Here is a 23,041-nt window from a genome sequence, read left to right as displayed (position 1 = left end):
ACCATCTTAGAGTAGACAGTCATAATTTCTGCACTGTGTTGCCCTGGGGTGTTAAAACCAGACTATTGGACTGGATTATATCACAGAAAGGAGACCAGTGTGTTAATCATAAATTAGAGGCTAAGCCCGAGTGAGCAGGTCAGTCTGAGGTCAGTTGCCCAGCCCTATAGGAGAGTTTTTGTGTGAAAAGCCACGGTTTAACACGTAGTAGCCCCAACATAATTTTGGAAACAATGTACAGTAGTGTAATGTGTCATGGGTGACTTGAGCTGAATGTTGTTCTTTCAGAAAGAATCCACTTAAACCTCACTGACAGTTCAAGCGTATTTTTACTGTATAAATGTAAGTATACCTTATGCAAGTACACATGTACACACACACACACAGACAGTGGTTCATATAACGCCCTTTTAATGGGCACTCATACTACACGAAGCTGAGATTGGTCCATTTATCTGTCTTCAGTCTACGTGGGAAATGTGTGACGAGAACAGAAATTAGTACCATCCGTGTTTCCAATTCTAAAATGTTGCCTCCAGGGGAATTGGCAAGCCGTCTGAAAATGGGATGATACACGACCTTTGCTATGTATGACTAATGCTTGGCTCCTAAAGACTGTTTCAACAAGGTGTTTTATTAAAGACGCAGCAAGAAAACACAAAACGACAAAGACATTACAAGATTTATATAACTGGACTAATGGGATTATAGAGAAACAAAGGAATTTGCTATCCCAATTAACCTTCTTTGACGCATGACAACTGGCAAAACCAAAGAGGAAAAGATGTATAAAAGAGTTCTTTATTTCTAATAAACATGAATACATGTGAACATGTAGGATGCTTTGATGATCTAAGTCTAAAACATTCTTGCAAACTGCTGTACAAAGCCCAAAAAGAGATGCTATAGGTCAGTACGTGAAAGATGGTACTTATTGTAGCTGTGTAGCAAAACTGTCCATATATCCACTTTAACATCATCAGCATGGGAGGAAAAGTACACTGGGGAATAGGGACAAAATGCAGTATCAAACATGAAAACTTGTACAACTCTTAAAAGTATACTTTTTAGACACACAAAGACACACATACATTGTATGTGTTAAATAATTTTTGTTTGTCAGGACATAAAAAGCTAACTACATCATTCACAGATTCAGCAGTCTGTTTAAATACCTTATTTCTACAAAGTGAATTTACATTTTTTTTAAAGTACAAAGTGCAAATACTATGGTTTCCATTATTGCCGACTGGTGAGGGCAGATTCTCCATGCTGGAGGGGAAATCTCAGCTGCTGGCTTAGCCTTGCTTCTTCGAGGGATTCTGAAGAGAGAAAATGAAAATGTCAGTTTGACACATTCACCTTTTTTCATGACTTTAATGACTATGAATTCCTGCCTGAGTCTATATTAATAGATATATAATATTAATTATAATATACAGGCAAACTATAGACGTGCGTTCCATTTCTTTTATCCAACACCATGGTAGTGTACTTACTAGTTTACTGGAAGATAAGCCTTCTCCTGGTTTGGCCCCTGTCAGACAAAAGGTGATACAAATCTCAACAACCATAATCATAGGAATACTATGAATCAATTCAACTATTCAATAAGCACGACCTCCTTAGTGTTGCTACACTTTTCAAGCCATCCACAGTGCTGTGTACAAGTCACAATGAAAGACCTCAGAGATCTTCCTTGGTCCTTGATGTCAAAACATATGTCAACAAGAGCACGTTTATTGTTTCTAGCTCACTATCTGTCTTTGCCATCTTAACTGGCAACAGTTGTTAGCAGACTTGCTACCTAGCCAAATACTGTTGGCTTCATCAGTTGGTTGACTCTGGACCCCAGTGTTTCCAGCTGGCTCATATGAAAATGAAAAACCAACATATTCGTCCTAAATAAGGATTTCATGATTAGGTACATGCTATCAGCCTAATCCAGTGCTGCAGTGATGAAAAATGACAGACATATGTAACAGCTTCAGCAAAAATCATGTTGCACAAATTTTAATTAACCATCTGATTGCCATGATTATTATATTTATCAGTCAATATGCAACTTTGAAGGTTCATTTGCTTCAGGAGAATACATTTAGTCATCAGGTTGTGTTGCTCAGCTCACCCTCTTCTTTGGTCACCCCGAGGCAACCCATCAGCTCCTGTAGAGACAGTGCCTTGTCATTGCTGATATCGCAGTACTCCACAAACTTCTTCACACACTTCTTCGGCTTGGATTTCTTGCGCAGGAAGCGTTTGAAAGGCTTGATTTCCTTCTTTCCAATGTCCCCACTGGAGTTTTTGTCCAGTTGACTGAAATACCAGTGGACCACCCTCTCTTCAAGGGTGTGGCTGGGGTCTGGTTCAGCCATCCTAAATAAAATATATCAGTTCATCGGTTAATAATCATTCAGTAGATTAATTAAAATAATTTATTTTTTTTGCACACTGATGTTCATCAATATTCATAAGATGAACAAATCCACCTCCAAATGTCATACCTTCCGGCGGACGCTGGATCTGTGACGGCGTGCACCATATCTGTCGACAGCGCATCAAGAACACTTGTCAGGAACTCTGTTTTCTTTGCCCCAGGACAGCCTGGAAAATAAGCCACATACACCTGAATGAGTGTGTGTGAGCTTTCAAATGCAGTTCATATAGAAGCAAGTGTGTCAGCAAGCACAGAAAAATTACCCCCCAGTCAATAGCATTACAATAATGTGGAATGCTGCCATCATAGGTGGCCTGATAAATGTCTGGGGAGGGACGTCACATAACAGACAGGGTTGTTTTAACATACTGTAAAGACGGCGGAGAAGAAAATAAACCCAAACAAGACTCTCATAGTTGTCTTTTCCTCCCTCTCATAAAGTGTCAGACCTCCCCTCATCTGCAGAAGGAAGAGGGTACCTGCCAATCTTCCTGGAGGCCCCTGAGTGGTTTTGACAGCTGGAGCACAGAAGATGTTACTCAATAATGTATGTATGGACAAGAGGCTCCATACAACACCTGAGACTCACCTGACACATCAAGGGGACCAAATTAAGTCCTGACACGTTGTTGCTTAGGATTTTGTCTGAGTGATGTCTGATTTAAAAGTATGCACCCAGAATTCAGCACAACTCAACACCTGATCTTTGGTGTGTGGTGGGATTACTGTTTGAAATGTCAGCCAAAAACAAGACTCATATAATTAGCCCATAAACTTATAAGGTAAGCATTATTACATGCAGAATGATGGGAAAAAATAAAAATGAAGGACAACTGGGCTGGAATGACCCTAATGATAGTAATTGTCTCTTAGGCCATATAGTTTTAAGAGTGAAGAGGCCAAGGTTGTTCTGGAAGAGCTGAAGGCTATGGAGGCCTGAGAGATTCCTGGATTCCTCTCCCAGCTCTTCTCTGTTTTCTCACAGTCCAGTTTCCCTCTGCCATTCTGTTGGTGGAGGAGAAGAAGAAATTCTCCACAGTTTGCTACTGTTTTTATGGCCCAGGCCTGCGGGGCCAGATTCTCCTGTGCTGGAGATAATAGCATGCTTTGCTTGTCTCTAACAGGTGGCGACCGGCATTGGCATAAACACCCAGCCTCCATTCCACCTTTCCCCAAGTAGCACTGGGCTTTAGCAGTTCACATGTCCAAACTGTTCCACAGTCTCCTTTACATGCTGAACAGACTTGCACTTAAGTTTTAGTAGGCCTTCCCTGGCTCTAGTCCAGTAAAATATCTGACCCACCTGTTAATGGCCAAACTGGTGCCTGTGGAGCCTCTTGTGGTAAATTAGTCTAGACAGTCACACAATTTCAACCACAGAAGGCAAAGTGTTTCTATCTGGCCTCTGACTGAAGAGAGATTTGTGGGATGCACTTGGACTTTTTTTCATGGAGAGCGCACGTCCTCTCTGTAATGCTGCAGGAATCTGAGCGTGTCTGCGGTTCACTCAAAAAGAAGTCATCAGGTAAGGTTCCAGTCTCAGCAGCAGTTTTCCTTGTGGGGGCGGGACAGATCAGCTTCTGTCTGTCTGGACACTGTTTTACCGAGGGGCAGAACACAAATGTTCCTGTTGCCATTCAAAGGAAATTGAGTCTGGCCATTTTCCGTTCACTTCAAGGCTGCAACAGTAAACGACTGCTGTCTTATTCCATAACGATTATAATTATGTAACACCCAAGTTTGACAGATGTGGGACGGAATCAAGTTCTGAGAGCCTCAAATGATTGAATGTTTGAAAAAGCTGAAAGCTACAGCGCGATTCATATTTCTCCATATATCTGCTGTTTGTAAAAAGTTGGCCAGTCAGTGCAGATTTGCATGTGTGTGCCTGTGTGTTACTGTCAATACGAAGTTGTGTTTGTCTATGGAGCCACATGGGGCACAGCCCTGTCAGCACTCACAGCCGCAGCTCCCAGTGGTTGCCCCAATGCTATCCCATGATCTGGCTCTGGGGAGAAAGCTAGCCAAATACTCTGCTTTCCTCTCCTTTCTCGCATCTCGCCCCATAAACCTCTCAACACCAGTGCTTCAACAGCAAATGGGCTGCAGCAATGTGAAGGAAACATTTATAATTATCCCTGGTTCATACAGTAACATGGTTTACAGCCGTTGACGCAATTGCTCATAAAGAAAACAAGATGCTGTGTTTTTTGACTGTGTCGCCATGTATTTTATAATTGGAGACCTGGCTGATACGGTGCAGGTTTTTTTTAACAGGTTTAGAATGAAGTACTTGTGTGAATGTCTATGTTGGGTGATTGAATGGCTGAATAAGCATATTGTTTTCTGTCTTGCCACTATGTATTTAGGAGGTTTTTGGTCAGGCTTGAGGTCTTTCTCATGGATAGCTGTGGCTGCTTTCCACTCCATCACAAGCTCACAATTTCTGCTGACAGTTACACATTGTAATTAATGCTGCTCAATATCTTATAGTAATAATATAAAACATATTTTTATATATACAATAGCAAAAATATACACCAAATGAGTAACATTTGTTTGTCTAAGGAACATTCATCCGTGACTGTCTGTCCACACTGTTTTATACAGATGGTATAAGAGACAGAGTGCTGCTCTGCTGCTGAATGCAGCACCTGCAAGCAGAGCGCACAGCTCTGGCCCGCCATGCTGTTACATAAACAGTTGTGGATAGGACGGGAACAGTGGCAGCTCTGTTCATATGCTGCTGGATTATTAACATGTTTACCAAACCACCAAAAAACAGCTAATTTGCCAAGCACCATTCAGTGATTTATGCAGCACCTGAAAGCTATAACTCTAGTTTGCCTGTCACTGATCTTATGATAAGGATGAGGATGGAATTACTGATAAAACTAAACATGATGTAACATTTAGTATTCATAAATGTGATGAAAAATAAAGGTGAATACACTCCACCCACTGCATAGGATTGGCAATTGGAGAATTGGTGAAAGTTTAAACTGAAGGTAGCTCAATCAGAATCAAAAGGACATTTATTACAGACAGTCTGAGAAACAGTCTCAACATTACTCTAATTTTCACATTAAATAAGAATTTAACTATATAACTGTATAGTGGTGACTGCATTAAGTGCATTGGGTTCCATTGTAAAGCTAAGCAGAGAGCTTCTGACCCTGTCATTTAGCAATCAGATCAGCAGGCAGAATGAAAGCCTTAAAAAATGAATATTACCTTTCAGACCACTAAAACTTTTAAACAATTTTTACACAGTTTCATATTACAGAATCAATAACACTTCAATATACAATACAGTATCTCCAACTTGATTGAGCATCTCCTACATTTTAAGAAAAATGCCTTCTTAACGCTGAGAGCCACAGCAGGCATCTCAAACACGTCCTCTAAATCAAACAAATTGTAACTGCCCTCCAAAATGATTCATGTAAGCATTTTCTTTTCTGATCTAGAGTCAAGGAAAGTTGAGGGTTTGGCTAAAATAAATACTTTGGTGTAGGTTAGGGACTAATTGTGGTCATGGTTAAGAGAAACCAACAATGAATGTTGGTAGGACATATGAAGTGAACAGTGTTAGTCTGTTCCGATGTGTTGTTGACCAATTCAACCACGCTGACCCCCTCCTTTGCCACATGTAAACTTATGTTGTTCAGGGGCATTTGCAAAACAGTTGTCATTTCTGTTGGAGGAAGGGTTGATCAGACATTTTTTTGCTATATTATTTCTCCAAAATAATGTGACACATGATCAGTTCATCTATCTTAATTTTCATCCATCGCAAATACCACTCAAATATATGAAAAATCAAATCCTGCCTAACAACACATCTACCAATGAGGCAACAGAGAAAACACACCTATAACTAAGCCCTCCTCATGACGACCACCCCCAAACTCTTCTCCCACTCTCAGTTTAGTTATCTACACTGCTGTCAGTCTTTCTATCACTACCTGTCTCTGGCATCCTATTATCCGTTATCTTTACTTCGGTTGCCTGCTGTTTCTCCTCCGTGCTCCATCTTCACACTATCCCCCATCTCCCATGTCAGTTGAAGATTAATTCTACCCCCGATCCGTCTCTGTCTCCATGCCTATTGACCAGTGAGGGGCAGTATCTGGCAATGCTCAACTCTTTATCAAGCATTTCCTTGACCAACAGGGCTAATGATGTCGGCAAACACACACAAATACTCTGTTATCACAACCTTGGAAGTGCGGCAGTAGTTGGAGGCCGACTGTTTAAGAACAACACCATGTGATCTGAACAAAGAAGAAAAACTGGGAATGACTGCAGTCTTTGGAGCCCTACCTTGGAGATGTCTGCTTCTGTAATGGTCCTTAGGTTTAGTCGGATGGGCCCTGGCATTGCCATCACACTTTGGCTGTTCGTACCTGTGACAGAAAATGCACCATATGAAGCAAAGTGAAATGGGTGAAGGGAATTGTTTATGACAGTAAAACTATCCCCATTCATTGTAAAATCACAGAGGAATCTCATGTTTCCCAATTACCCTCGTACAGTTAAATCTCAGGGATTCAATTAATTGTTTTGTGGCAAACCAGAGGCTGTGAAACACATCCAAAAAAAGAGGGGAGGGATTTGGAGCCGGTATGAGGACAAAAAGGGGGAGTAGGGTGAGCAAGAGAGAGAGATAGTGGGAGAGAGGCGGACAGGGAGCGTGGGACACAAGGAAGCTTTCACGGCCTCCCTTGGAGAGCCGGCGGAGTCCCGATTGCTGCTGTGTGACTGGGCCAAAAGCTGGCCTGGGGCGAGGAGAGAGAAGGGGGAAAATCCATGCTTCCATATGTGTGCTAATGTGCTGTCTGGCACTCTGCCTGAAGCCTTGTTAATCTGATACCCAGCCTTGCTGCTCAATAAGAGTGCACTAGTGCCCCACTCTGCCAGCCTGACTGACCTCTGACCTGCCGCTCATCAGACCACTGAGTCACTGTCTCATCTGCAATGGAGATGTCTGTCTGCATGCTTACATCAAATGAGGTGCACTGTCAAATACAGAAAGTTCTTTTTGTTATATGGAAGTTGCTTTATTTGTAACAACTTCTACTCTGATCTTCTGCAAAGCTTTCCTGGTTGCAGACCCGAGACAACTTAAAGCTGAATATTGTTCTAGGACATTTTAGTGCAACAAAGGGCATGAAGCGGGGTCATCCAGTTGAGAAGCCTTTCTATGATCACTTACCTGCTTTGTTAAACAAACGTCTGATTTGTTTGCCAGTACTGAGCAATAAATTGCATGAATCTTTGTAAACTAAATTGAAAGTAAAATTGGAAAAACCCCAAAACGCCATGTAACACTTGAGTTTTGCAAAGGTGAAGTCTCTCCCACCTGGTGGAGGTCCCAGGTATGGGTCGTCCAGTGTCCACCAGCACACACCAGCAATAGCCAGTGGAGGGGTGGCATTGGACCGGCTTGTACAGTCCTCCTTGGGCACAATCCGGTATGAATACAGCATCGTTCTTGTGCTGCCTCGCCTCTTCCTGGGCGGACTGTTGCTCCTGGTCACACGATGAAGCTGGAAAGAGAGATCAGAGGTTATACAGAACTCAGCAGAGGCGTCAGTGGATTGGTCACACAAACACACGCTGCCCCTGAAGACAGCATTCCCATAGGGGGTCTTGGTTGTGTTAAAAGCCATTGCTGTCTCATCACACACTAAGGATTGTTGAAGAGGAGGAGGAGGTTGGAGCGCCAGAGAAGACACAGGGGTGGAGGATGAGTGCTCGGTGTGCAGACTGCTATATCAGTCCCCCGTGGCACTGTTTACGAACATTAACAGGCTAATGACTCAGTACAGCTCCCTATGGCCCAAGTTAAGTAAATATTTGGATATTCGACTGCCCTCTGTGGATATGTGTGACAGAGAGAGAAGCAGAGAAGACAAAAGCAGAAATGGTGGTCAGTTGAGCTGTTGCCTTCAAACACCCACACATAATGCCACACTACTGCAGGGTACTGTAAACTACCACGGATCTATATGTTTATATGGCCAAAAATCCCAAGGAAAAATGCAATGCTTTTTGATCCTTTCTTTTATGTGTAGGTACAGAGAATGCAGCAGGCTTGATGGGAGAAAGATGGGGTTTTGCAGAGCCTCAGCAGGATCTAATCAGACTTTTTTGTGCAGCAGCATCCCTCTCTGCCGTGCAGCTCTCCAACAGAGATTTGAACATTAAACTCAGGGATGAAAGTAGAGCTCTTCTGGCCATGAGGGCTTTCATCACCAATCTCTCCCTCTCTTCGCAACTCTCCTCAAGGCTCGGAAGCTGCTGCGGGATTATGGATATCCCTTTTCTTTGTTTATTTTCATTAGAGATCTTTACCCACACAAAAGAGACCAAATGAAATGCCCCCCCCGCTTTCTCAACTGGCTCTCTTCGCTCCAGTTCCTCCGTATGGGCTCTCTTTGTTGGGGTGGGTGATTTTTTTTTCACCCCAATACCCCAAAGAGCACATGGTAATCAAAACCATCAATGCTGCATTTCTCAGGCTTTTTTACTGGTTGTAAATTATGATAATGGGATTCACACACAAATGCACACATGCACACAGGATTCTCAACTCTATGCCTCAAAAGAGATTTTTATAATGCAGAAAGCAACATATTTCCCCAAAGAGCAAAGAGACAATTGATTTGTACAATAAGATAAACGTGCATGTGTGTAAGAGTAAAGCAGACCAGCCAGAAGAAAAGGAGATCCTATGTTTGTGCCATGTGCTGATAATTACGAATAGACTGCAACGCAAGAACCGCAGTGAAGCAGATCTTCAAAGCATGATGCACTCCAACACCAATATGTATTGGTTTCACAACCCACATTCTGTCCTTAAAAGACAGGAACAGCCTGAAACCACGACTGCTCACACAAGTAGGAAAAACACAGAGCGTGCTTTCAGTTGAGGTTTTCAAACACCCGATCGCAGTCATTAAATAAAAAGGGGTCTTTGAAACTCACATGCTGCTCTGGTTCTATTGTTCTGTCGGCTGCGAACCTGCTCCGTCCACAGGGTGGGGTACTGGGAAATGATGTCTGAAAGAAATCACCGAGACAGCTTTATTAGTTTCAATCGAAAACACACTTGTATATCATGTGAGCCAAACCTTCCAAAAATCACAGACTGTAAAATGCACATCAAGGTTATCGTATCTCAAATCGCTGGAGTGGAGGTGGAAAGTAAATTGCATATGACAGCTGGGACCAGAAATAAAGCAGCAAAAAAGAGAGGCGGGTAAATTCCTTCTGTCTTGTCAAATGATCACATCAACGTGAAATCATAAAATACTACTCCTTTCACAGTTTAAAAGGCTGATAAAAGTGCTCAAATGAAACTTTGCAAAATGTGATTGTCGGCTTCTCATTGATGGATTATTTTTATTGAGCGATAAATACAGTAAATTTTTTTCTCTGCCATTTGAAGTTTAAAGGAAGTGAATGTCGCAACATACAAATCAGGATCAGGAATCAAAAATCTCATCTCATCAATTCTAATCCTTATTCAGTTGCCACTTTTGGCCAAGAGAGATTGCTGTTCAACAAAATTCCACGGCAAATATATGGAAAAGAGAATAAAGAAAGAACTCAAGCACAAATATTCTTAAGTTTCCCCGCATCAGCCATGTTTTACTCAAAGTATGAAAAAGCTCACCTTCTTCATCGACAGCAGGCTGTGAATCCACCACTAGGCCAGTCTCATCTGCATTTAGAATGGAGAATATTTGCAAGGAAACTACAATTACAAGAGTAAGCTAGATTAGAGAACAATTAACTACGTGAGATTTGCACGTTGCCCGGCCAAGAAGGAGGAATTATAAGTAAGGAGAATGAAACAAAGAGAGAGAGAGAGAGAGCGTGTGTGTGTGTGTGTGTGTGTGTGTATGTGTCCGAAAACTGAAAGAAGTGACTTACAGTGAGAGTATAGAGAAGAAAATCAAAAGTATAGTGGTCATATATTTCCATGGTTTCACTTCATGCAACAAGGGAGATCATTATGCAATGGAAAACAGATTGAGGTCAGTTAAGAAAATGAAGAAAGAAAGGATGAGGAACATTTGTCCCTGGTGCTCTTCTCCATCCTTACATTGCCTGCATTCAATTTAAGAGAGCTGTGTGAAGGTGGGAAAGACACAGCATGTGAACAATGCAGTAGCCAAGTCTGAGACAAAACGATTAACAGTGGGAGAATCCAGCTCAGTGTTTGTTTGGTCTCTGTTTGTTTGTTTGATTTGTGGCAGGAGGAAGACGAGGATGGAGGCTTTGAGCCGCTTAGGGGGAAACCATGGCTGTAGGTGTGGTTAACCTCAGTGTGGGTCACTCATTCTGCTCAAAGTAAAGCTCCGTTAATGCATGAGTCAGGACATCTCTAATGGGCGCCTCCACAAACAAGGTTTCAGTTTAACGTTCTTTTCTCAACAATGAATTCTCCATTACAAAATCAGGATTTCACATTTAATCCAAGTTTGTTATGCCAGCCATTTATCTTCTTGAGCTGCCTGGTGGATAAAAATACATACAGCCAGTGTGACTGACTGAAGCAGACACGTTATTACTTTGCTCACTTAACAGATGGAAATGCCATTTCAAAAAGTGTATTTATGATTTGGATTTACGATGAACCACTAATGACCCATCTTTACTTTGCGGCCTTTTACATGACTGTAACACCTCTTTTAGCATCTGCCAGGAAACCCCCGCACTATTTGTGGTCATACGGCATTAGTTTAACTGCTGTTTGTCAGTCATCAGCTGCATATTATTCCAACATGTGAATCTGAAATGAGTTTTTTGGTGTTTAACATTACTAGTATCCTGATCATGAAAGTGCAGCAATGGTCGCTGTGGAATGCTTAGGCGCTGATGAACTTCTGCTGAATCAAAATATTGATGCAAACACAGCTATTTTCAGTGCTGGCACACCACAAATCTACAGTTTATTCTGCTTTTCACCACCCTGTTTATCCAACCAGTTCAAATTGAACCACATCCCCCTCATCCCTCCACCTCCTTTCCTCCCTCTTTCCCTCTCCTACCATCCCTCCTCCTCTCTCAGATTTTGCTTTCCCACTTCATCTATGCGTAATGAGTTGGCCTGTCTCAGACAGATACTATACCCAAGACTGTTTACAGAGAGAGAGAAGCGCAGACGTAAATGTCACACTGACAAGGATAACTTGTGTGACAAATGTAAGTGGATGCATACGCACTTTGTCTCTCCCATGCACACATGCTCACATCCATGCATGCAAACAGAGACACACACACACACACACACACACACACACATAAGGAATCGATCGAAGTCAACCCAAATTAGACGTTTTCTTAGTAAGCATTCAAGTCGCATCAGTTTAACAAACTGTCTCTCACAAGATGAGAGCCTGATATACAGTATCTGGAGAGGGCCTGGAGGGAAATCTAGTGGTTCTATATCTGGAAGGGGGCAAATGTTGATGAGAGACAGAGTGAAATTAGGTAGGAGGATAAAGTGTGAACATTTCCTTGTATCTTATGACACTGTTGCTGAAAAAGAACAAAGACCAAGTGAGAGAAGTTAGAGAAGAAGAGCTTATGATAAGTCAGTTGTCCTCCTCTCTGGCTGCTCCTTGGCTGCCTGGTGAAGACAGCAGGCGGTTAAAGGTGCTGCAGCTGCTGGATTAAAGCTCACCACAGCCTCTCTCCTTAGACTTGTTTCTCAGTAACAGACTGCTTTTATATTAGCCTTCGGGCTGCTCGCACTGTCTCAGATTGACAAAATAGTAGAAAGGCAAGCCTTAACAGGCGAACCACCCTTCACATCACTGACACAGATGCAGGCAAACAGACGGAAATACAAATGAATACACACACACATGTACATGCATGCTTAGATTGGTACACACATGCTCATTGACAAATATTAAAGTACTCATGCATATATAAAGGAGTCAGTCTTTCCTGAATTAAACTCTCACCTGCTTTACCTGGCTCTCTTGTAGTAGCTCTCTCTTGTTTTGAACCTGAAAAGCAATGGAATCAAATTCATTAAGAATTCACCACGACACACTTTTTCAAGATATTCTCAATTATTAAAAGACCTTACGCGTGCTTCCAGGATTTGGACTAATTTTTTGGCCCAGGATCAAACAGCCAGATTTTATAAGGGAGTGAACCACAGTGGAGCCACTTCAAATGAATCAAAAGGTTATTAATTCATTTGAAGTGGCTCAGATCACTTACAAAATGCATGTTGATGGAGCTGTGATTAAAGTACAGCTGGCAGTTACGACAGAACTACTGCTGCTACTTCTGGAGCTTTCTCACTATCGAGACGGCAGCAACTTCCGAGGCAGGCCCACAGAGATGCACAGAGAGGACATGTGGCATTGGTTATTTGATTGTTTGGCAGACGCCATCCTCCAAGAAGTCTTACATTCCTTACAGTTAAACTTTGTTGCTCAACTCTGCAGCATAGATTTCCTTCTGGGCAGATTTACACCGCAGCCCCATGCTTTGAGCAACGCTCAGTCCTCTGGTGGCTCACAAACCCTGCAGCCGTCAGTCCAGTCAGTGACCACTTTCCCACAGGACTGAGGATTACACCCCCCACAAACATGGAATGTCATGCTTTGCTGTGTTGAATTCAATTTATATCATTGCTTCACAGAATTACAGAGACCGCATTGTAGTACAAATCAGCTGTTCTAAATGCCATACATCTGGCTTGTAACAAAATGAGATGCCAGTACTAGTGCCCTGCAAATACAGTAAGAATGCCCATTAGACAACATGTTGCTGGGGTTTTACTGACCTTGACATCGAGGTTTTTTATTGGCCACTGCTGAGCCACTGATGGGTCGGCCATTGGGAGTGACACACCAACAGTATCCAGTGTAGCTGTGGCACTGAACCTGTAATCAAAATGGCATGTAAACACAAAGTTAGTGCAAAGTAAACCAGAAATGACAACAGTGAGAATGAAATGTGACGGCAGAGTATTAAAAAGTCATCAACGGTTAAACTCATGCAAAAGCAATCATTCCTGCAAAAAGTCAACTCTTCGTGTGAAAGAGTTGTTCTTTTCTACTTTTCTACCATGGCCTCAGAGCAACATGAGAGAATATCTGTATTCAAAACAAGTATTACTTATGCTGTGTTTTTTGTTACCTCACTATATGTGCCATCAGGGTTGCATACAGGCACGAAGACCTGCGGGAAGAGTTTCTTGGCCTGTTGCTCTGTGTATTTCTTCTCTGCCACACATCTGGATGTATCTGAGGAGCACCACAAATCACCGGAATCACTACACATCACAGAGACCCATGATTCAACCCACAGCTCAACTATTTTCTTATGCTGCACTACTATGAAAGCAACATAATTAAAAAGTCAGTAGAAGATGTCGACTCTCACAGATGATGAAGAAAGAAAAATGCAGGGACAGAGGAGAGATGCAGGGAAAACAATTCAAGACATTTCGGAAGCTGCAGATACTTGTGTGGCTGGGAATAGAACCAACACCCCCGATCTTATTAGAAACAAGTCAGGCAGGCCTGCACAGTGCCTGGTGGTAAAGCCATTACTGAGTGAGGGAGCTCGTGCTGCTCCTGTAGAACATTCCAATCACCCAAGAAAAGGGCTGATGCACAAGGAAAACCTGGCCCTTCCTTAATGTCTCTGATTTTGTCTCCCTCTCCTCCGAGACCTCCACTGTCTTCTCAGCTCAGCCTGTGCTGTCCTCTAACTATTTCTCAAATGCAGGTCAGCAACTTTCCACCTATGTACACCTCAAATCTTTTCACATCTTTCTGTAAGAGCTATGGCTCACCCTGTCATTCCACAGCTGCTTCATCTCACCTGGCCAACAGCACCAGCTGTGCAAACTCTCAGTAAATGTTGGGTAGTGATAGTTTTGATGGTAACTTGGTTTGGCGAATGCAATGCCTGTCTGGCTGGCAGGTTCAAATCACATTAAAACAATGACTCATACTAAGTTTAAAACCATTCACCAGTTTGGTCAGGAGGCTGTATGTCGCTGGCATGGCTTAGACTGTCCATTAGAAACATGCAAGTGAATGTGTGCTGGCTTCTCTCAGTCTAGTGGCTTTGCATGTGTGTGTATGTGTGTCACTGTCACTGGTTAAGGGGGCAAGACGCTGGATGTTCCAGATGGAGGAAAACAGCAAGTTGAGAAGCTCTAAAGTTAGCTCCAGTGGAAAAACCCAAAACCATCGTCCTTCTCAAGGGGGCTCCGACCAAAAAGCTGACTGGAAAAAATGACAGGACACTTGAATCATCTGAGCACAGTGATAGAAAACAAATGTGGTGCCAGTCTCACCATCCTTAAACACAATCCCATCTCTGTGCTTTTAGGCCAAATCGGCCCTCTGGATTCCGTCAGCTGTTGACTAGGCTGCTTCTGCTGTGTCTTTCACCCCGGCCGGCCAGAAGCGGAGGGGGGTCCGAACTCTTATAGACCCGATGTTATTGACGCATACAATACAACTTTCATGGACTCTCGTCCCTTTCAGCTTCCTAGCTGGAATCCTCTATTCTGTGTCCCGGCGCTGTCCGCCACATCCAGATGTCCGCTTAGAGATGTTGCCATAGAGACTCAGCACTGGCATAAAATCGTGGAATGCTTTTCCATCATATGAGACTTCTTTTTAAGCAAACCCTTTCGCTCACGCTCCCCACATTAGTGATCTAATATTGTAATGCGTAAGAATGGGGCATTGTCCCCAGTCTGTAGAGCGATGAACTAGCAGTATAGAGTTAGTGAGTGGGGCGGGGGTGAGAGGGTTCGGGCCTGCAGCACTGGGGTGCATGGGTGCTTCCCTCCAACAACGACTAACAATGAGGGAGTCTGTGAGCTGCCTGACCTCACTAGCTCTCCTTCCCTTTTTGCTTTTCATCTCCATTCCACTCCATTCTGTCAGTCACATACATACAGCTTTATGTTTAGTATGATGAGAATGAGACCATTAATTCTTGTCAAGATATTTCACTCAAATGCTCTTGCCTCTGCATGGTAATTTGATTTCAGAGAGCTGAAGTCATTTCTAATCAATGAGGAAGTCACTGATCCCATGACATTCTGTTTTAACAAAGTATGAAATCCTACTACATTTTCCTTTGAAAACCAAATAATTTAGCACTTTGATGAATTATCATACATTTCCTTCAATCACTAGAAATGGTGTGAAATTATGAAGCCAACCAGGCAGCATTAACCGCCCGCCCCGACCCACTCTCACTGTGTCAATCCTACTCATCCTCCCAGCACTCAAAGAATCAATTATGCTGAAATGAATTTAACCCACAAGTTTCTATTGTGACCCCCTCTGCGCATTTGAGAGCATCAGGCGGCGCTGAAGCGTGACTCATGACCTGACCTTTGCATGGCCCTCGGATGACCTCCAGCTGGGGGTCGCGGCACTTGGCTCGGAGGAACTCGCATCGAGATGTGAAGGTCCTGCCGTCGGAGGCGCAGAGGGGCTTGCGAGGCGCCCCACTGCATTCCATGTTGCACTCCTTATCCTGATCCACCCGCAGGAACTGCAGAAGTGAGAAATCAGGAGATAAGAAGAAAAAACATTTACTAAATAAGCCATTTTTTTTTAGAAATGTGTGAGATCTCTGCATCAAAACATTTTAATGACCACAACAGCAGGCTCAATTGTGAAGACTAGCGTTGGAGCTTGTACAGGGGCAAAAACAGGCTACTATACCAAGAATCACTTGCAGAACAGGTTGCCAAAGCCATACAAATTTTATCATAACCAGGTGCAACATCCTTTCATAAATACAACTAGAAAGCACTGACACAATAATAAGGCTGTGTCACTACAAAGGCTTTGTCTTTGTCCAAAGGACTGAAGAAGACTTGACTGACGCTTCCTCTTTTCTTTGTCTACGCAAACACCTGCACGGGTATTCACCTGGAATCACTCCTGAGGATGTTTTACTCAGCCATGAAAAGAGAAACAACGACAGAGACTCCTGGCTGAACGCATCGGATCACCTGTGTCAATGCCACCATTGTATCTGCCACCGAGGTATGAAACCCCCTCGCCCGGCCACACAATGGGGCGGTGGCGGCGGCAGTGGTGAGGGGGTTGGCAACAAGCTGTGACTGCTACAATGAATGAAAAGACAGTCAATGATAGAGTGGCTGAATAAACTGGATGTCAGGGAGCTTTGTGCCACTACAGTGTGAGTGTTGGGTTTTCATAAAGTTTGCGTGATTCATTCAGTTCTGTGGAACAATGACCTGGGTTGAGTGGGAAAAAAACAAACTGTGTATCCATGCTTATGCAGCTGCAGTTTTCAGTCCATCATATCCTAAGGTAAACACCTCTCTGAACTGTTTTTGTCTTCCTTCATAATGAAAATATTTGCACATATGAAACACTATAATGTTTCATTCAGCTCTAGTCTTTTGGTCAGTTTTCAGCAGATGCACGAATATCCAAAATGTGTGTTAATGCCCTCTCCGTCAACTTTTCACAGCAGACACACACACAGAGAGATAGAAACTTTCTTTCACTCGCACAAACAAACACACTTACACAAAGCAGAGAATCAAAACCCTTACTTAAAGGTAAGCCATGAAAATCTGTTATGAGCTATGAAAAGCGAGTGCCTGACAAGATACAGAGAAAAGAAGAAAAGGGCAGGAGAACACCTATAAAAAAATATGTTGTGTCTGACGCCTTACAAATGAGGTGAGAGATGAGGTTCGGTAGCAGCCCCCTGCTTTCAGATGAGCAGGGCTGCAGGGCTGCAGGGCTGCTTGCACCTGGAAGAGGGTTGGCAAGGAAGGCAGCGTCGCCCTGGGCCCGGGGGGGTTACATAGCCCACTCTGTCAACCCGGCTCATAAATCTTCCAGGGGGTGATCAGAGAGGAGAGGCCCGTCCAAACACATCGGAAGAGGAGCCGCGAGGGAGGGAAGCTGAATCTTTTGGGCTGAATGAAATTTTTCAGTAATGATTTTTTTTTTTTAACAAGCTCTTTCTTCCCAGGCTTTTAAAATGATGTGTTGTTGTCAAGAGAAGGAAACAAAAGCTGTTAACTCCACAAGAACAGAGTGAGTCCCAGTCAGAACACCCATCCTTCACATTTCTATACAGAAATATACAGAGTAATACATCTTCCTCCTTTGGGAATTGCAAAGTATGAGTGAATGATGCCTACTTCCACTGGTCAGGGGGAACTAATGAAATCTTGCATGTACTATGGGTAAGGCGAGAATTATAGTGCAGTCTACAAAAGTTAATTAAATATTTATCATGTTAGTTTGGCTCCCCTGAAAAGGTCCCAAGTTATATTTGAGAGGTTACAAGAGAAATTAGAAGAGGTGGCAAAGTTTTTTCTTTGTATATTTTTCAGACTTTTCTCTAGTATTTGCTTTTACTAAAATACTGGATTTCTTTTATTATTGTTTCACCTTTATTCAAGAGTAACGGTAAAGAGGTGACAGGAGATAGAGAAGGGAGCAACATGCAGAAAAGGTCCGGATGTTGTGGTTCATTGGTCAGGCCAACAGAGTACCCAGATACTAGATATTTTTAGGGTTTTTTGGCCACTAAAAAATGAAACAATCTTGGAAAAACCTCCTTTCACATCCACAACCATATTGCCATAATCTGTAATAGAAGATCACAAGAACTACTGTTATACTTAAAGTATAACATATAATATGATGCATGACGTGGTACAACTGTATTACTTGGGTAGGATACTGCAGTTCTTTATTGTCAGCTGTTCATTTCTCTGTATAAACAGGGGTCTAATATCTCACTGCCACTCCTTGTTAATGTCTCTGAGTTTCGCAAATTGCGCGCATCACTGCATCTAACTGACAGTCTCCCGTGGGTGCCCTCCCTCCCTTTTCCTCTCCCCCTGTCCTCCCACACCAGTTAGGACATCACTCTATGGTGATCACCCTCTGACAACTCAACCCGTCAAGTGAAGTCCAGCTGCTCCGACAGGCTGGTCTCTGATCAGGATTTTTTTTTTTTATAAAGACTGCAACCTTCCAAGGCCAGTAACAGCTCTCATGGCGTCTCAGTGCATCCAGCCATGCTTGGTGGTGGACCGCCAGCCTTGCCACAACTCATGCTGGCCACCCCAGTGCTCACACCACACCAGCATTATCAGCATCAGTCCCTCCAAGCCAGTAGACTGACAACTCAAACAGAGTTATTCAGCAGCCCAGCATCCTGCTAGATGTCCACTGCACAGCACACAGTGGAGCGCCAAGTGCCTGCAAGTTTACAATAAAGCTCCAAGAACGCAGCATGGAAAAACACATTTCGCCATGAAATCAGCCACCCATGAAATTAACCACCCAAGTGTTTATTTCGAAGTTACAGTTGGCCACACTGGAGGAGGAGAACAAATAAGATGTGAAATCCAGTGTGAAGAAGAAGCGTCACAGACTAATGGTTTGTTGGTGTGTTGAGGACCTCTTCTTCTTGTGTACTCCTAATGGTAGTTAGCTGTCTGCTGCAGATGTGTGTTTGGCCTGTGGTGATGGATGGGCGAGGCTGAGGCAGAGTCCTGACACTCCCCTGATGTCTCATTCCAGCCACTCCAATCCAGCACCACCGCCATGCACAGCAACATGGTGGAGAGTGATGGATGGCCTCCACCTCAGCTACATGAAGCACAAGCTTCCATCCCGGTTTATCATAAAAGGAGACTGATACGAGACAGAACACATACTGTGACTCAAACTCCACCCCATTTATGTTCAGACACTTTTCTTGTCTACCTCCAGACAGCTGGCTTGTCTGTCTCTGTATTTCTTTTTTCTCTTTATTTTTCTTTTTCCTTTCATGTTTTCTTTTTTTTTCTTTGCATGATCTCTCTTGGAAGATGCTTGTTTATGCATGTGTTTAAATAATACAAGAGGTTGGCAAAAGAACAAGAGACGGGCGAGAGAGGGCGAGACAGGAGGAGTGTAAGGGACTTTTTTTTTACAAGACCAACCAGCATACAAATCAAATCCTATTACCTCCCCCTGGCTCTGCAGCATTGTGGGATTGAATGGAGTATGGAGGAGGCGAGACTCCAGCTGAGAGCACATTGTGGACTGATAAGGGCCTTCTGGGCTAGGGGCCCCCGCTTCCAGCACCCCAAGAGGCCCCTCACACCACGGCCCTGCAGGGTCAATGGGGGCCCCAGCTGAGAGCCGTGGCAAACGTGTTAAATGGCCTTGGCGGGAGTTTCCTGCGTGGATGCTAGGATGCAAAGGGGATCATTAGTTTCCAGCATGGTGGAAAGGGAAGAAAGTGACAGTCTTTAACCAGGCTAGTAACTCAATCAAAGGAAATGGCGTTAAATTGCTGTGAAAGATGTTAAACAGAAAGAGAGCCGGTGTGAAAGGCCAATGATAGTGATAAGAAAAAAATATGTACAGGCAGGTGCACAACTTTAGGAAAGCATAGAGGCCAGCAGAAGCCATATATTATAGTAAAATTGTTTTCTGCAGGTTTGAGAAATAGGCTGCCGATGGTCTATGCTCCCTCATCTTTTTCACACACTATTTCATACTTCCATAAACCATGGAAAAAGCCTGCCTCATGAATAACCTGGGCAAATATCCCATATATTTAACTGCCTGTTCGACCTCAAGCATGAATAAAATATCACATGGAGACATTTTTGTGAAACCAACAGTAACCTCTCCTGTGTCATTCAGACAATAATCCATTAATCATTCACAAAGTCCTGTAAAAATACATATCCATGCACTCCATGTGCTATTCTAATAAAGTAGGTCTAATGAACTGCAGAGGGGGCATGTGACACAGACACAGTTACCACTGAAACATGCAATGAAATAGAGAACTTTCTCATTCTTACAGCCATGTCCAGATTGTTGTGGATGCTGTGTAACATCCAAACACACTGCACAGTTACATCAGTGTAACCTTCACATCAGCTGATGGGTAAATATCACAACCTGTGGCACATCATCAAAGAAACACTGTACTCATATGCTGCATGTGTTAATGTATGCATCATGGTAAAAATTCAGGGGGAGCATCTGCTCAGTGCCACACTTCCTCCCACATTCCACAACTCCATAGTGCCGTCAGGGAGAAAGGATCTACGACCCTTCACCTGCAGGTTAACGACTCATGGCCATTTGTTTCCAACTGGATAGTAAGGCATCTTCACTTGCACCATAAATAACAGTGATGGGGGGGCTGTCGCATCAGACTCTAAATCAAGAGGTGAAATCTCTGACAGTGCACATTCCACCCTCTATTATTTCTTCTCTTGCTCTGTACCTGCACTTGATCATGGTCATGAAATTCTCCTCATCTGAGATGCAGGAATGGACAGGATGCACTGCTGTGCTACTACAGCAAGCAATGCCATGTGCTTTGGTGCAGCAGACCTGCTTACACTGGCAGAGTAGCCTCTACACAGCTGCTGGCACGAGACGAGTGAACAGGACAGAGAGGCAGACAAGCAGGTAGGCAGGTAAAGACACTAAAAGCAAACCACAGCGGTGCTGCTAACTGATCAATCAACTTCCAAAGGCAAGCCTGTTGCCCTGCCATCTCAGACACGCTGTACAGAGACCCTGAAACACAGCAAGATGGAGCTCACACTCACTTAGAACACAGAGATCTCTTTTTCCAATGCAAACTTCTTAAGTTGATGATCTACTGAGTTTCAAAATCCATATTAAATTCAGCCTGAAACTGTCAAATATGAAATATATTATGAAAGTAGAGAGATTGTGTCCTATCCCCGTGTCAGCATGGGTCATCGTGCTGTTAAAATGGATTAAAATATATCTCCACGCATATTAAATATTTTAAAGTATGTCTGATTATTAGAGGAAAAGATAATAAAAAAGACAGAAAGGTTTTTTTCAGAACTATACTTTTGTCAAAGAAATACTCAGTTCGCCAGATTGTGTCCCTTTTGGTCTTTCCAGATATTACGCACGGAATGCACAATCAAATCCTTCACTTTTAATCCATGTTTGAGACATGGATGTGGATGAGACTGTGGCTCTTCCTACCGTGAGAGCGGAGAACTTTTGAGCGCGCCCGGCGCACAGCAGACAGAGGAAGACCAGCAGCGGACAGACGCGCATCCTGACGCAGCGTGGCAGCAAACTCTCCAAATTACGCACGGTCCAAAACTGCTTTGGACTTAACCAGAGCACAAAACCTGTCTCTGGAAGAACTCGACAATGTCTAAAAATCCACAGTAGTCCTTGCGCAAAATGCCAGTGGTGGAGAGAAGGTTGCTGGTTTATTTCTCTTCGTCTCCTTGGTTTCGTCTGCGAAATCGTTTGTGTTGACGCTCTCCTTATTTCTGGCAGTGCGATAAACCCCTCCGTGTCCCTGACCTTTTCCCCTCCCTCGGTGTCTCTTCTCCCTTTCTCCCTCACTCCAATTCGACTTCTTTTCTCCACACCCCCTCCCTCCACACTTGATTTTGTCGACGAGATCCCTTATCGGATGCAGGCAGCTCCCTAGCCGGTAGGTAAGTAGGTAGTTGTAGAGGGACTCCGTCTGCTGCTGGTAGCTGAGGCAAACACGTCAGGTATTCTTTTCTTTCACCCCTTTTCTACCCCCTCTCCTTCAAAACCACAACAAAAAATCCTTTTTTTCAGAGGAACTTGTGATGATGTTCGATTGGCAAAGAGAGGAGGGGATCAGACAGGCCACGGTCTGCTGGGAGGGTCAGCTAGAAGAAGACACGCAGTCTGCGCTCAAATTCGCATACTGCTGGACACACACACACACTTACACACACACACACGCCTGACTTCAATATATAATTTGGATTTTTTGGATTTTATCGCTTAGTTTACATCATTCTCCAAAGAAAGGTTCACAAAGTCCTTCGAGTTAACACAAAAACCAAACAAAACTGGTAGTTATAGGTTCAAAAAGCAAAATAATTTCTCAAACTGACACTAACAAACTTTTAATTAATGTAATCATATCGACTACAGCACAGAAAAGACAACTTCATCGAAGTGATATCAAATTTGTTTGATTAATTAGTTTGACAATGAAGTCAGATTTGGAGGGACATGACCAAGTTAGAGTTTATTCTTACTGTGTTGCTTGACATAACTTTTGTCAAGCCCCTGGACATCTGAACCTTTATTTGTAATGGAGGCAACGAACCCTTGCAGCTATAACGCCACCTACCGGTATTTACAAGTAATTACAAGTTATCAGAGCCCACCATTGGCCCAATGTCACCCATTTTCACTTTTGAAGCCTATTTGTTTAATTACCACTAGTTTGATTTTTTTAACCTCCATTTTTTTTTTAAATGATATCAACTCTGAGATTGTAAGATTTTATTCGTTTTTTTAAAAACTATTTTGATTTTTTTTTTACGGTATATTCAAAGGATGCAAAAGTACGGATTTTTAATTTACATAAAATAATAAAACAATGATGTTACTTAATACATATCACATCATAAATGATGTTAGTGAATCTGAGAAAAATTATCTCAAAAAGGAGTGACATTGTTACCAGTGATGTTATTAGTTAACGGCAATGACTAGTCTAGATGTCTGCTGTAAAAAAACGTAA

General features: G+C 43.0%; 1 protein-coding gene across 3 annotated transcripts; it reads right to left on the bottom strand.

Moving 5' to 3' along the window:
- Window positions 1–445: 445 nt before the first annotated feature.
- On the bottom strand, window positions 446–22,209 carry smoc2 (SPARC related modular calcium binding 2). Of its 3 annotated transcripts, none has more exons than XM_046402511.1 (13): window positions 21,499–22,209; window positions 15,844–16,006; window positions 13,616–13,722; window positions 13,260–13,359; window positions 12,424–12,468; window positions 10,122–10,202; window positions 9,431–9,505; window positions 7,803–7,989; window positions 6,764–6,846; window positions 2,505–2,604; window positions 2,129–2,376; window positions 1,500–1,537; window positions 446–1,322 (listed from the first exon to the last, which is right to left on the bottom strand). In XM_046402511.1, the coding sequence occupies exons 1-13, from the start codon at window positions 21,571–21,573 to the stop codon at window positions 1,299–1,301; spliced, it is 1,326 nt and encodes a 441-aa protein (XP_046258467.1). In that variant the 5' UTR covers window positions 21,574–22,209; the 3' UTR covers window positions 446–1,298. The 3 variants fall into 3 exon arrangements, with proteins under 3 accessions (XP_046258467.1, XP_046258469.1, XP_046258468.1); XM_046402513.1 differs by having other exon boundaries at window positions 10,122–10,169; window positions 12,433–12,468; window positions 21,499–22,208; XM_046402512.1 differs by having other exon boundaries at window positions 447–1,322; window positions 10,122–10,169; window positions 21,499–22,206.
- Between the last annotated feature and the right edge of the window lie 832 nt (window positions 22,210–23,041).

This window comes from Scatophagus argus, chromosome 10 (assembly GCF_020382885.2).
Source record: "Scatophagus argus isolate fScaArg1 chromosome 10, fScaArg1.pri, whole genome shotgun sequence".
Lineage (NCBI taxonomy): Eukaryota > Metazoa > Chordata > Actinopteri > Scatophagidae > Scatophagus > Scatophagus argus.
Note: the sequence above shows the minus strand (reverse complement) of the source record. Positions and strands in the feature narration are given on the sequence as shown.

Coding starts and splice junctions, on each gene's coding strand:
- smoc2 (XM_046402511.1), bottom strand. CDS start 21,573: ATGCGCGTCTGTCCGCTGCTGGTCTTCCTCTGTCTGCTGTGCGCCGGG. Junction 2,377..2,504: donor GATCCAGCGTCCGCCGGAAG/GTATGACATTTG, acceptor TATTTTATTTAG/GATGGCTGAACCAGACCCCA. Junction 1,538..2,128: donor CGGGGTGACCAAAGAAGAGG/GTGAGCTGAGCA, acceptor TTTGTCTGACAG/GGGCCAAACCAGGAGAAGGC.